Below are 14,282 nucleotides of genomic sequence, written 5' to 3' on the forward strand. Positions count from 1 at the left end.
CGTAATTCGTGATTAAATCTATAATTATTTGGATGGCCCAACTGCCGTTGCCCCCGATGGAATTTCGGGCAATAAAACGGTCACGGATTCAAAATACAAGCGAAGCTCTCTCGGCGGAAAATCCAAAAATGGCATTTTAATATGTCGCTTTTGGATTGTAATAATATAAATTCTAATTATGTGCATGCAATAAGAGCTTTAATACAAATAAAATATGATGTTCAGCTAATGGCTTTGTTGTAAAAGAAAACCCATTGCTAATTTGAAAATAAAATCTAGTTTGTTCAGCTAAAACATTTTATTTTATTCAATACATAATGTTTTGCATTCATACAGATGCATATTTATTCATTTACCTACGGTAGCCAACTTGTTGTACAAAAAGCATTCACATCTCACACTTTTACTGCAGTTGCAACTCTGCAACCGGACCTCATTAATTTCATTTTAATTCCCCTGTCAGACGCTCCCTAAAAGGAAACCTCCGTGCTCGAATCGAATGGACTCGACTGGATTCCCTATTCACGATTCTCGGCTCCGACCGCCAATGTCACGCGGCTGACTCATTTGGCATTTGTTTACAAACAAACCGATGCGAAGTGGGTAGTTCCATGGATATGGCTGAGCACACTGGCAGAAAAAAGGTTATACATTTTACACTTAAAGTCAAATTACAATATTGTAGCTACTGCAATGCATAACGCCCACTGGTAGGGCAAGAAACCAATTCTATAATGTAATCGTTATATGTAAAAATAGTAAATAAAATAGTTCAAACCCATTTACACGATTCCCAATCTTGGTGCAGCATAGAGATATTCAAATCAATATGTTCCATACTCATTTTCTCTGTGTGTATTTGGGCCGCCAACGTTATCCACCCACCCGGTCTAATATTGGGATTTATCGACTCAGCACACTGGGCGGAATCGGCTTTTTGATTTAAGGTCTTAATGATGATGAGCTTTGGGTGTAAGCCCGCTACCATGAACAAGGTATCGTGGGCCAGCACGCCATAAATGTTCTATTTTAAGACGATGGATAATGCCAACCCACAGCGCGAAAAACTCACTTTCTACCAATGTGCACTTCTCTCCACCAAAGAACACTTCCCAAAACGGTAGGAAGTGTTGATCGCCAACCGGTTAACTCAACACGATCGCTTGCAGCGCCACTTGCGCTCAGACTCACACTCACCACTCATACTCGCACTCACTCTAGCACTCACAGCACTCAGAAATGGTGCACGCCGCATTCAGATAACTATGCGCCCCCCGTCGACCAAAAGGACTGGGATCAGCTGTGTGAGCTTCGGATGCAGTCGCAGTTCGAGGAACTCACTTCCATGACTGAGTGGCTCCCACGCAAAAGTTTTAAGCAAACTAAGAGCAGTTCGGGTTAATCATCAACTAATTAATAGTTGCTAATTAGAGGGCTTTGGAACACTTAATCCTATGATCAATTAATTATTTAAAATCGATTTATTTCTAAATATTAACGAGTATTAAAGAAACGTATTTTAAGTTATATTGTTTTGGGATGAACATCTTAATATTGATTAAGTACATTTCATAGTATAGTATATACTTAGTATATATATATGATATATATGTATATATACATATGTATATATATAGTATATATTTTTAAAGTCAATTGCAAAATCATTCATCGTCGCAAAAATTTGTATCCGAATTTTTGTATGCTAATGGTGCGATTTGATGATAATACCAGATACATGCCTCTATGGCTTAATTATATCCTAATTCCTGTATCTTAGTCATTACTGTACACTTAATCTATTTCATTTAGGGAATTGAAGCACTAATGAATTAGACGGGGGCATTAACATATTCAAATTACCGCCCATCCACCAATCGATGTAGTCATCGTCGCGTCGTCGACCTATCGATATCGCTATACTGCGCAGCGGCAATCGAAGTACAATCGGTACAAAAGCTATAAAAGCAAAGACTCCCTCAGAATGCAAAACAGTCGAGAAATTGAAACGCGGCTATCTGTGCGATACGTCCAACCGAAACCACACACTTGAACGTCTTGAGTTTCGAATACATATAGAAAACCCATCGAGTTCCCCTTTTTTTTTGGTTGCTCTGTCGGTCGATTAGCAAGTGAACAAGCTCGAAAGCGCGTTGAGCAGAGCAGAGAATAATACAGCGGTATACAGTATATACGGTATACAGTGTACATCGAAGAGATTGGAGACCCCATCTAGCGAAGCAACCACCAAATAACCACCAACAAACAGCACAAAAATGGCCGAGGCTAACAAGAGGAATATCCCCATCAAGCTGGGCGACTTCAGCGTCATCGACACGGAGTTCAGCAACATCCGCGAGCGCTTCGATTCCGAGATGCGCAAAATGGAGGAGGAGATGGCCAAGTTCCGTCACGAGCTGATGAACCGCGAGGCTAACTTCTTCGAGTCCACCAGGTGAGCGGGTTACCGATGATACCAGTGATACTAGTGATACCAGTGGGTACAACTGTGGGTTACACTGCCTGATTCGCCGGGGTATAGCGCGATGGCACCACCAACTCCCTTCGTCGCCTAGTTGTGGGCTTCTCTAAATATAGGCGCACATCTTGCCACATCGCCCACTGGTCTGGAGCACTTCACTCACAGATTCGTACGTATGTACATATGTTTGTACATATGTACAACATACACACCAAACAGTGGGCCTCATAGAAGGCGAGCGGCCCGATTCGATACTCGCCCCAGATACACTATGTGTGTTTCTTTGCCGTCGCTCTGGGGGAGGATGAGTCACCAGTTCTAAATTCTCCGCCGCTGTCTCCGGCCAAGAAACACATGTGTATCCGCCCGCCACCCGCAAGTAATCCCCCGCCCCCCGGTCCGCCAGCGTCTCTTCCTTCACTTCCCTTCCCTCCCCTTTCCCACGATCTCGAGACCCATTGGTTTATGCAACCGTTATGTAGGGCATAACGGAATTTTTCGAACTTTGAGAATCACCTGTGCCAAGACATTCCGTTATGTGCGCGTCTGTGTGTGTGTACCTGTGTGTGCGTGGGGTTCCTACCTAAGCAGAAAAATGTAATTGTTGATAGTGAGATAAGATATTAAAATCTGGTCTCTGCGAGTAATATTAAATATTTGAAAGTGGAAAGCGAAAGCACGGCTACGATCGGATGGATCGTGATTTTGAAATTTCCAACTATTTTTACACACACCTGTCTACCATTTTGTAGTTTTTAAAACTATTAACTGGCAATCGCGTCTACTGAGCAATCTATTTTCATTTGCAAGCCAATTAAGTGATTCAGGATTGACACCCTCGCATATTCACACGAATTAGAGAAAATTCCAGTGGAATGTTACGACGAGTGTCGTTTTCAATGAACATGGGTTCATTGCCCAAATCAGCGATTAATAAACAAACAATGCCCCAGGCAAATGGCAAATATTATATTATGTCGCCTCCGACGCCGTGGCCGTCGCGGTTGCGCGCCTCGTTAGCCTTTCCATTGGAGTTGCGTTGCGTGGGCGCCAGTTTTGGTTGCTATTGGGACGACCTCGGCGTATGACGCAATCGAACTGATGGACTATTTGTTGTTGGCTTCTCCATGGTCGCCACTGCATTTGCATGGCCACAACAGAAACTTCCCGCCCGACTCTTCCCACTCTTGCCACTCATCAGGAACTCGGCAGCCCGCCTTTCAACTTTGCCCATTCAACGCCAAAGTTGGCAGTGAAAGGAAATTAACCCAAATTGGTTGCCCCCCTGTTGTTGCTACACCTGTGCTCCTGTTCCTGACTGCAAATTTAATTGGAAAGGAAGGCAAACACACAGTGGCAGCGTAAGTTGGGTGCCAGGGCTTGGGCGATTAGCCTAATCGCCAGAGATTGGCCACGTAGTCTAGCAGTTTAGATAGTATTTCAGTATATAGTTGCCAAATGATTCAATCATATTACTGATGCGTGGAATCGGCGATTATCCGCCTTTTACTGACCACTGTCGCAACCTTTGACCTATGTATGCGGCTTTGGCTTTGGCTGTGGCGTGTCGTCGATTGAAACGCTGCGTGATATCCGAATGACTCAGCGCGGAATATACGCACGCCCAGATACAGGGCGGTAAATCTATACAGGTAGGTCTCCCCTACCGAAGTGAGGATTTGGAGCGCTTTGGCTACTTGGATTTGGATTTGACGTGCACAGCCCCAGCAATAACTACATGTTTAGGGCACAATATCTCGACCATGGACAATAAATTGTTTAGCTTCCACTACAAGCTGCAATCGGATTCCCAACTATATTTAATTATGGCATTACAAAAACATGTTTACAAATATGCCATTCCTACGTAGCTGCCAAAAGCTGTTCGGGCAATTTGCATATCTTAAATAAACTTTCTTGTACATACACATATTTACGAGTATGTACATATGTACATACATATACTAACGATGAATTGTGGGTGGTGCAGGGCCTTATTTGCGACTTGGCCATAAGCATAAACCGCATTTCAATGCTAGCGCCTTCAGATATTCGAATATGCGGATTCAGAGGGACTTAGATGGGCCTTCCAGTGAAGTAAATTGATGCGAATATCTATACAGATGCATGGAAATTGTATTGACCAGATCGGACGGATCGTATGTATGCCAAACATAGGCAGTACCAACGGTTTGCCTAATTTATAGACTCATTAATCGGCCTTGCGATCGGTTGTGTGTGCGCACAGTTTAAACAAATAAGTACGCTAAGATCATACTACATTCAAATGTATGTACATATTTACCCAGCAAATAGCTGGGTATTTGCGAAAAGCTTTCACACACACGGCCAGTTTTCAGTTGGGATGAGCACACGCTGCGGCGATTTAGTTGCCAATATTGGTGGCTGGATGCTGATAATTCAAATGAGCAGCGGTTTGCGATGATATCATGTCAATTTTTAGCTATTGCGCTGCGCTGCGCTTCGACTTTATTCAATTCGATTCCAATCGATGACAAAGCGGCGATCGTCGCCGGTAATCGATATTATAATTCGACATTTGTTCACACACACACACACGTGCATATACACACACACTCGCGCGCACCGCAAACAACAAAAGAGAGCCATTTTGTTTGCGCTTGTTCTGGTTTCTTTGCTGTCTCTCGTGCCTGTGTTTATTTTCGTTCTTCTTTGGTTTCCTTTCGTTTGGCTTTTCAATAACGAAAAAATATGCATGACATCATTGTCATCAGATGCCAGCGAGATATTGTAGTCCCACCACACACTCACACGTATATACATACGTGGGCCCTGGAGAGAGGGTGGGAGTGAGAGCGGTTGCCAAAGTGGGAGGGCAGGTGCCTCTTCATGCTGTCCAATGAAACTTTGACCAGGCGACTAACGGTTATTGGTACTTATCATTAGCGCACTATTGATTTCTCTCTTCGAGGGGCGATCAACCTCGGAAAGCAAGTCAGTCGCAAGGTCGCCAGAAAGCCCACGCACGTTCACGTTTCGGCTCCGATTGATAAGCTTCCTCCGCTGAATTCGCGAAGTGGCAGTTGATGGCTGCTTATCAACGACTCTCGCTCGCAAGCACACACACACACCTAGAAGGCCATCATAGCGACACGACACGCACAGCGGCTTAACGGTAAATCAGATCCCGTAAGCTAAGAATGCAGATTTAGGTGGACCTTAAAAACAAATACATAGTTCAAAAATTGAATGAAGTGAAAAAAAAAATTAAATCACAAAAAATAAATAAGTTTAGATATCTTTTAAATTCTCTTCTGAAAGTCCAAAAATATAAATGTACAAAAGTGCTAAAGCAGTGCGACAAAATGTAATACAAAGTAATCATTATGACCAATAAATTATTTCCTGGGTAAATATGTAATTTTATGAATACATATCTCTCTTGTAGATAATATATTTCTCAAGTACTTGGATCTTAATGGATACATAAATTTACAGTCTAAAACAGATTGGGGGAAACAAAGGAGCAATCATTAGTATATGCACATATTAGAAACTTGTGCAACATGAGCCAATAAATATTAAATATTAATTACAAGAAAACATACAGCCGTGGACGTATAAATAGCACACATCAGAACAGTAACTTTAGATCGATTATTTCAGAAGTATTTGGCTTTCGATTCCAAAAATTTTGATGTGAATTGATTATTGCTCTCTTCTAGATGACGTACAACCCAAAAATTTACCATTATCATTTTTTTCTTCTGCTTTATGCTTAATTTTCGTTCGCGAGCGATTATTTAGCGTGGTCACAGAAATAGCACACTTTAAAGAACTTACAGCAAATTCCGTGTAAAAAGTGGTTTTTCTAAGTTTTTTTTCGTGATTTAAAAAATTTCGTCAACAAATTAATGTAATTTAATACAAAAGTTAAAAAAATTGGTCGAGGAAAGCATTGTTCAGTTGAAGAAAGGAGGATGATATTCAACCTAACTGAATCTGGCAATACACCTGCTGAAATTGCCGAAATAATGAAATGTTCGAGGAAAATGGTATATAATGCACTAAAGGTAGTGAAGGAAAACACAGCATATTTGACCAATCAAAAAAAACGCAAACCAAAGCCACGAAAAACTGATCCGCGTACAGATATGCTCATAGTACGGAAGAGCAAGGCGGATCCTTTCAAGTCCTCCCGCGAAATTTTGGAGGAAATAAATAAAGAATGTGGCACAAATGTATCGAGGAAATTAGTGGCAAGAAGACTAAATGAAGCTTCCCTCTTTGGACGCATCAGCAGAAAAAAACCGCTCCTGTCAAAACGCAACATATCGCAACGATTAAGTTTCGCACGGGCCCACCGGGATAAGGACCTGAGTTTTTGGAAAAACATCCTTTGGAGCGATGAAACAAAAATTAATAAAGTAGGACCCGATGGGAAAACATTTGTTCGTCGTCCAAAAGGCCAAGCTCTTAACCCCAGGTACACCATGAAGACTGTTAAGCACGGTGCCGGTTCCATTATGTGCTGGGGTGCATTTTCCTGGCGAGGTGTGGGTCCGCTTTACCGGATCAATGGCGTAATGGATCGCTTTATGTATGTGGACATTCTCAAAAATCAAATGGAACCATTTACGTTTGAGAACATGCCTCTGAAATGGACATTCCAGCACGACAACGACCCAAAGCACACATATCGTGTCGTTAAAAAGTGGTTGAAGGACGAACCCATCCAAGTTCTGGAATGGCCGGCTCAAAGCCCTGACATAAATCCAATAGAAAATCTATGGAACGATGTCAAGGTTATGATATCCAAAAAAAAAATTTCGAATCTTGACGATTTGTGGAAAGGTGTCCACCAAGAAGCCTGGAACTCCATTCCAAAGGATAGATGTCAGGATCTTGTGGAGAGTATGGGTTGAAGATGTAACGCAGTCATCAAAAATCATGGATACTCAACCAAATATTAAATTTGCTTTACATTAATTACTTTTAAACTTATTTTTTATGATTAATTGAAGATATTTTGAAATTGTGCTATTTCTGTGACCACGCATTTTTCGTAGTTTTTTAGTTTTTAAATTACCACATCTTTTTTTTTTAACATTTATTCATTTTGATTAATTAATTTATTAGTTTATAAGCTAAGCTATGAAGAACGAAAGCTGTTTTATTTCCAAGAAATTTTTTTTAATTAAAAAAACTATTCAAAAAGATGAACTTCATTTTGTGCTATTTATACGTCCACGGCTGTATAACCGAACAGTCTTAAAATGTTTGGTTGGTTATCGTTAAAATTGCATAACTCTATTATTGATTCTAGGGTATTCCATTATATACATATAAGTTTAAAAATTTGCTGCCCCTTGTGTAATTACCTTTTTATCTAACTCAATATACAAATATTTTCTCTATTTTTCTCTTTCTTGCCGCTTGGAAAACATTAAACAACCGCAATAATTTCCATATTATAATAATCTCCTCTCCTATCTTAAAACAAAAGCTCTACTAAAAAAACAACAACTACCAGGTACAATAACGTAGAAAGTTTACAACCTAAACTTTTATTTTATGTTTATCCTGAATGTTCCCTTCTATACTCAACCCCTAATTGTTGGTAACTACTACACTGGCTAAGTGTAATTGCAATACCCTCACATATTCACAGACTAAACTAAAAAATCGGTACCTAATGCATCGCATGTAAAGACGTATATTGCTAGAAATGTATACACTTCGCTTAAAACTAATAGACGAACTGATAAAAATGTTAAGTAAAGGGAAATTTTGGATCCATATGGTATATTTCTGTGTTTAGTCTTTCTAAGCATGCTGTGTCCTAAGACACGACTTGAACATAAAGCCTTGAAGATTCCCCCGAATCTCAATTCCCTTATGGGAATGTCCTTAAAATAGAAATTATAACACCCAATGCAGACATATGGAGATTTATATTTCGAGGGTGCCAGCTGCTCCCCCCACATCCGTATACATGTACATTTGTACATATATCGCTTCCAAGCGGAAGCCAGATCTATTATTAGATAGCCCTCGAGCATCTCGGCTTCATTTAAGTTGGGTTCGTTCTGTCCGGATCAGTTTCATCCCGGAGAAGCATCAGCATGGAGGCCTTCACGCGCACACTGCAAAATACCTTTCGTAGCACTAGGACCACCAGAACCACTACTACCACAACCACAAACTCCTCCACCAGGTTCCTTCACGCATCCCTAACACTTTTGATTTTATATGGAATCTACTTGTTTTTAAGTTTCGTTTTACTTATTTGTGATACTTATGTTCATTTCAACCTTTTTGCAGCTCAACGACAAACTCGGCTCTGCCATCCCGAATCCCAAAGCAACAGAACTACGTCTCCGACATTAGCTCACCCTTGATCCAGGTAAGCAATGCACGAAAGCTATCCCTGGTTGCCAAATCCTAACACTAAGATCCGTAATTGCAGGATGAGGGCGACAACAAAGTGCTGAAGCTGCGCTTCGATGTCAGCCAGTATGCGCCCGAGGAAATTGTGGTGAAAACCGTCGACCAGAAGCTATTGGTAAGTACCTGCTCAGGATTGTTATGCCCGAGAGTCGCTCTAACAGAGATATCTTGCTTTAAATTAGGTGCACGCCAAGCACGAGGAGAAGTCGGACACAAAGAGCGTGTACAGGGAGTACAACCGGGAGTTCCTGCTGCCCAAGGGCGTGAACCCCGAGTCCATCCGCTCGTCCCTCAGCAAGGACGGAGTCCTGACCGTGGACGCCCCCCTGCCAGCACTCACCGCCGGCGAGACACTGATTCCCATCGCGCACAAGTGAAGGCCCTGCCCAGTTATCCAGTCACCATGGCCCACGCAGCAGGAGGAGTCCGAGCTGCCGCCGATCAGATTAAATCATACACACATTGAGTTTAATCCAATCCTATCTAAATGATTAATTTTTTTGGTTCTGACTTAAAGCTAAACTATGTTACTGACGTACTACTCATTAACTTAAATATAATTCAAATTATTATTAAATTTGATTAATTTAATTCATATTTATAATTTTCGCATTAAACGTAATCAATTTTGTCGTAGTTGTCCCCCATTGGTTTTCCTTTCCTGCCATCGAAAATAAATCAATATTTATCCAACTGAGGGGATTTTGATCAGTGAGTTGGGCATCATTGACTAATTAGCTGCCGATTCTTTTCACTTTTAAAAAGATGTACCTTTCCCTTTAGGGAATCGAGAGGATTAAATAAAGTTTATGGATTTTGTGTACATTCAAGAGTGGTAAATGTTATTAATTAGAATTAAACAGGAAAAAGGAATCATATGGGCCAGGCTTGACGTTTCAGCTCGACATTCAATATTCTTCTTAAATTAAAGTTCGTTCGTTACGAAAACCTTCGACTCAGATCAGATATCTCACCAAATTGTTGGCGCTGCACAGGGATGTCTTCCCTGAAGACCGGTGGTCCTGTCTAATTGGAATCAACCAAATTGTGAGGCGACATCTCGGTCGCCTGAGATACACAAAACTAAATCAGAATTATAAGCAAATACATAACAAAACGATGCCGCCGCAGTTAATGTCCCAAACGGGAAACGGCGGCGAGATGGAAGGGAGTCGATTGGAGTGTAAGGAGATGGATCCGCTGCGGCTGACCACGCTGATCCTAAGTGCGGATCCGCGGTACCGCATCAAACCCATGCAGCAGGTCATGTCTGCCCTCGTCGGTGGCCTTATCACGACGTTTGTGGGTGAGTTATTTCGGAGGAATGGGTGAGCTACCCAGAGGCCTAACCTAACCTTACTCGGCCAGTGACGCCCTTGGAAGTTGTGAAAACGCGCGTCCAGACCCAGCACGCGATCCGCCAGCGACCGACCGTTTCCAAGCTCTGCTACGTCTACCACAACGGCCTGATGACCCACGTGTGCCGCTCCAGCGACATCTGCATCCCGAAACCAGGCCGGGATCCGCGAAACCTTCGGCCCCTCCGTGGCGCCATGGTGAGTTTGGCTTTCTAGCTTCAGGACTATCCCTAATGGGACTATCCCCTCTGCATACGAGTATATGGATAGGTGTTCACATAACAGATCTCTTGACGGAAGTATTATATACACTTATCATCATTATGTATCTTACTTTTCGGGCGCAGGATGCATTTGTCAAGATCATCTGCACCAGTGGCTTCAGCGGCTTGTGGGCGGGCCTTAGTCCCACGTTAGTTTCGGCCCTGCCCTCCACGATTATCTATTTCCTGACGTACGAGTATATCAAGAATTCCCTGTCCCACCTCTACTTGGTCCCGCAGAAGTTTGAGGAATCCGGAATGGAGGACCAAGTGCCTGGAGCCGACGGAGGGGATCCCCTGGACCAGGCCACCAGGGGAATAAATGTGAGCGCCACCGCGCCGGTAACCACCACATCGCTGCCCTACTACGTGCCCATGGCCTCGGGCATTTGCTCGCGCACCATTGTGGTCACGGCCATCACGCCCATCGAGATGGTGCGCATTAAGATGCAGTCGGAGTACATGACCTACTCCGAGCTGTGGCGCGTGCTGCGCTCGTTAATCCGCCAGCACGGTGTCCTGGGTCTGTGGCGGGGCTGGCCGCCCACCGTGATGCGGGACGCACCCTTCTCTGGAACCTACTGGGCGGTCTACGAGGCGATGAAGCGGGCCTTCAGCGTCACGGAGCCCACATTCCTCTTTAGCTTCCTCACGGGCGCCATCTCCGGAGCGGTGGGTGAGGGTGAGCAGTGCTCTGCCACACACCGAAAACCGTAGCTTTTCGTCGAGAGTAATCGAGTTCTGGAAACGTCATTCCGCAGGTGGCTACCTTTGTGACCATGCCCTTTGACCTGATCACCACACACACGCAGATTGAGCTGGGTCAGGACGTGCTGTACGAGGAGGTTGGAGCGGGAACAGGAGCAGCTGCAGAAGCCGGTGCCGGAGCAGGACCAAAGACGCCGCCCAGTGCGGTCTCCAAATCCAAGCCGTCGATGCTCTCACGAATGCGCCAAATCTACAGGCTGCAGGGAGTGAGGGGCCTCTATGTCGGGGTAATGCCGCGCATGCTCCGTGTGGTTCCCGCCTGCGCCATCATGATCTCCACCTTCGAGTACAGCAAGTCGTTCTTCTTCCACTACAACCTGGATCTTCAGGAGGCAGGTATGTGAATACAATCGAACAGGAAATATGTATGTATGTTAAATGGTTGTTGCTGTGGCTGTCCAGAGTCCTAATTCCTTAACTCCTTCGTTTGTAACTATGTAGTTCCCACGCTTACTTTGTTAAAATGTTGGAGAAAGAGTATTTCCTTTCTTGTAATTCATTTGTGAATTATGAATTTGAATAATTTAATTTTGCAACTTTTTAATATGCTGATACTTTAAGCAAGGGCAGAAATAGTAAAGTAATAAATATTTGTTAAACTTATATGAGCCAAAATATGTAAATATACTTTTGAATTCAACCATTCAAACGATCAAAAATAACGTTTTTCGATTGCACCGCGATAGCATTTCCGTTCCGACCTCACTATCGATAGCGCCCAGCGGGAACAGCTGATCGATGTGGAACGGAATGGGAATGGGAAAAAACGGACTAGCACGGTGTTTTCTTTTGGACCCGTAAATTATTTCACAATGACCGGGAGGCTTGACGAATAGCCCATCTGAACATAGACAACAAACACACCGTTGAGTGGTACGCGACTCACCTTCTCATCTCATCTCACATCACCATTACGCGCCACCAGCTTACCGGGGCTCCCATTGAAGCAACCGCCAATCGCGTGGAAGAGCAAGTGCATCTGCCATGGCTGCTAAGAGGGAGGCCTGCGGCCAATTTGCTGTAGCCAGTGCGGCAATGGCTGCAATGGCGGCTGCTTCCAGCCAAAATCCGTCGAAAGCCACGATGACGGACCCCCGTTTCCGGATCCGACCGCTGCAGCAAGTGGCATCCGCTTGTACCGGCGCCATGGTGACGGCCTGCTTTAGTATGTTATCCGGCCCACACCGTTGAGCATAATCCCAGTGTTTGACTGATTTATTTACCATTGCAGTGACCCCTCTGGATGTGATCAAGACCCGGCTGCAGGCCCAGCAGCAAGCGCTGCTCTCAAACAAGTGCTTCCTCTACTGCAACGGCCTCATGGACCACATCTGCCCCTGCGGCCCGGACACGCCCAACCCAGCAGCCGCCAAGCCCGCTCCCCGTTTTTCTGGCACCATTGTAAGTGGCAATCGTTAGGGAAACCGGGATCCGGACTTAACCAAGCCTCTCTCCAGGACGCATTCATCAAAATTAGCCGCACAGAGGGCATCGGTTCCCTGTGGTCGGGGCTCAGCCCAACGCTAATCTCGGCCCTGCCCTCGACCATCATATACTTCGTGGCTTATGAGCAGTTCAAGGCCCGTTTCACCGACATCCACTACAAGTACATGCGTCGCCCGGATACCAGTGCCCACGACATTCCACTCCCGATTCCAGTTTTGGTGCCGCTGCTGGCCGGCGTATCGGCCCGCATCCTAGCCGTAACCTGTGTGAGTCCCGTCGAGCTAATCCGCACCAAGATGCAGTCGCAGCGCATGACGCACGCCGAGATGTTCGGCACCATTCGCCAAGTGGTGCAGTCGCAGGGAGTGCTGGGTTTGTGGCGCGGTCTGCCGCCCACCATCCTGCGCGACGTGCCCTTCTCCGGCATCTACTGGACCTGCTACGAGTACCTGAAGAGCTCCTTTGGCGTGGTGGAGCCGTCGTTTAGCTTCAGTTTTGCGGCGGGAGCGATATCCGGATCGGTAAGACAACTGCACTACAAAACATGTGAATTGATTGTGGTTAACCTTCATGTTTCGCTTTCCAGGTGGCAGCCACTATCACCACGCCCTTCGATGTGGTGAAAACGCACGAGCAGATCGAATTTGGAGAGAAGTTCATATTCTCAGGTAGGCCCAATGTGGTTCAGCTTGCTGCAACCAACTCCCGTAGCAGCATTGACAATGGTTCGGTTTGCATTACGGCAGATAATCCCCCCAAGCAAGTGGCCACCAAGTCGGTGGCGGTGCGCCTGGCCAGCATTTACCGCCTGGGCGGAGTGCCCGCCATTTTCTCTGGACTGGGTCCCCGACTCTTCAAGGTGGCGCCCGCGTGTGCGATAATGATTTCGTCCTTCGAGTACGGCAAGTCATTCTTCTACCACTACAACATCGACCAGCACAATCGGAGCAATCAGGTGACGAAGTCGTCCGGTTCCTGAACTCGCTTCCATTCGGGCGACCACAGCTTGTCGACGTGAATCTTTGTACATATGTAGAATAATGCCAAAGTTGCCAGGAAATCGGTGGGCAGGCATCGTCTGCTGGGTTTGGCGAGCCCCGTCGAAATTGTTAAATTGTAGTGAAATAAAATTCTTGTTTTTCCTGGTTCAAAAACAAACATAAGCTACTTTTAACTTTTGAGATGCAAAACTAGTTGAGAGTCGCATATTCTTTATTTGATTTTTACCAAATTACAACGCACATTAAAACAATATTGTATTCATTGTTCCTAGGGGAACAAAATACATAATTTTTGCTGATGAAAACCAAAACAATGTTACAATAAAAGCGTAAAATAAATAATGGAACTGTTTGTTGGGAATAGAGTAATTCCTATTAAAACCGAAATATGGTGCAGGTGAAGAGATAATACTATCTATTATTTTACACCCTCTGTTTCTGTGTATGTCGTAGAATACTTTCGACGCACAAGATAAGATATAGTCTTACACATCTTTATGATCAAGTGGCAGGTCAAAAAGGAATATAGGAA

The 14,282-nt window shown here is 44.4% G+C and overlaps 2 protein-coding genes across 7 annotated transcripts; both read left to right on the forward strand.

The window, feature by feature from the left end:
* The first annotated feature begins 1,982 nt into the window (after positions 1-1,982).
* LOC122625264 (heat shock protein beta-1) lies at positions 1,983-9,607 on the forward strand. Of its 2 annotated transcripts, XM_043805290.1 has the most exons (5): positions 1,983-2,455; positions 7,971-7,997; positions 8,789-8,870; positions 8,934-9,029; positions 9,097-9,607. In XM_043805290.1, the coding sequence occupies exons 1-5, from the start codon at positions 2,277-2,279 to the stop codon at positions 9,289-9,291; spliced, it is 579 nt and encodes a 192-aa protein (XP_043661225.1). In that variant the 5' UTR covers positions 1,983-2,276; the 3' UTR covers positions 9,292-9,607. The 2 variants fall into 2 exon arrangements, with proteins under 2 accessions (XP_043661225.1, XP_043661226.1); XM_043805291.1 differs by lacking the exon at positions 7,971-7,997 and having other exon boundaries at positions 1,984-2,455.
* Positions 9,608-9,811: 204 nt separating this feature from the next.
* Positions 9,812-14,039, forward strand: LOC122625263 (solute carrier family 25 member 40-like). 5 transcript variants are annotated; one of them, XM_043805284.1, is made up of 5 exons: positions 9,815-10,220; positions 10,283-10,470; positions 10,620-11,207; positions 11,297-11,639; positions 12,229-12,391. In XM_043805284.1, exons 1-5 carry the CDS (start codon positions 10,034-10,036, stop codon positions 12,246-12,248), a joined length of 1,326 nt encoding a protein of 441 aa, XP_043661219.1. In that variant the 5' UTR covers positions 9,815-10,033; the 3' UTR covers positions 12,249-12,391. The 5 variants fall into 5 exon arrangements, with proteins under 5 accessions (XP_043661223.1, XP_043661222.1, XP_043661219.1 ...); XM_043805285.1 differs by lacking the exons at positions 9,815-10,220; positions 10,283-10,470; positions 10,620-11,207 and adding exons at positions 12,535-12,704; positions 12,761-13,270; positions 13,336-14,039 and having other exon boundaries at positions 11,501-11,639; positions 12,229-12,468; XM_043805286.1 differs by lacking the exons at positions 9,815-10,220; positions 10,283-10,470; positions 10,620-11,207; positions 11,297-11,639 and adding exons at positions 12,535-12,704; positions 12,761-13,270; positions 13,336-13,417; positions 13,496-14,010 and having other exon boundaries at positions 12,042-12,468.
* The last annotated feature ends 243 nt before the right edge of the window (positions 14,040-14,282 follow it).

This window comes from Drosophila teissieri, chromosome X (assembly GCF_016746235.2).
Source record: "Drosophila teissieri strain GT53w chromosome X, Prin_Dtei_1.1, whole genome shotgun sequence".
In the NCBI taxonomy this organism is placed as follows: Eukaryota; Metazoa; Arthropoda; class Insecta; order Diptera; family Drosophilidae; genus Drosophila; species Drosophila teissieri.

Bases quoted from the DNA above. Each gene is read 5' to 3' on its own strand.
- LOC122625264 (XM_043805290.1), top strand. From the start codon at position 2,277: ATGGCCGAGGCTAACAAGAGGAATATCCCCATCAAGCTGGGCGACTTC. The intron at 2,456-7,970 runs GTGAGCGGGTTA...TTAAAACAAAAG, and splicing joins AACTTCTTCGAGTCCACCAG to CTCTACTAAAAAAACAACAA. The intron at 9,030-9,096 runs GTAAGTACCTGC...GCTTTAAATTAG, and splicing joins CCGTCGACCAGAAGCTATTG to GTGCACGCCAAGCACGAGGA.
- LOC122625263 (XM_043805284.1), top strand. From the start codon at position 10,034: ATGCCGCCGCAGTTAATGTCCCAAACGGGAAACGGCGGCGAGATGGAA. The intron at 10,471-10,619 runs GTGAGTTTGGCT...TTTCGGGCGCAG, and splicing joins GGCCCCTCCGTGGCGCCATG to GATGCATTTGTCAAGATCAT. The intron at 11,640-12,228 runs GTATGTGAATAC...ACGCGCCACCAG, and splicing joins CCTGGATCTTCAGGAGGCAG to CTTACCGGGGCTCCCATTGA.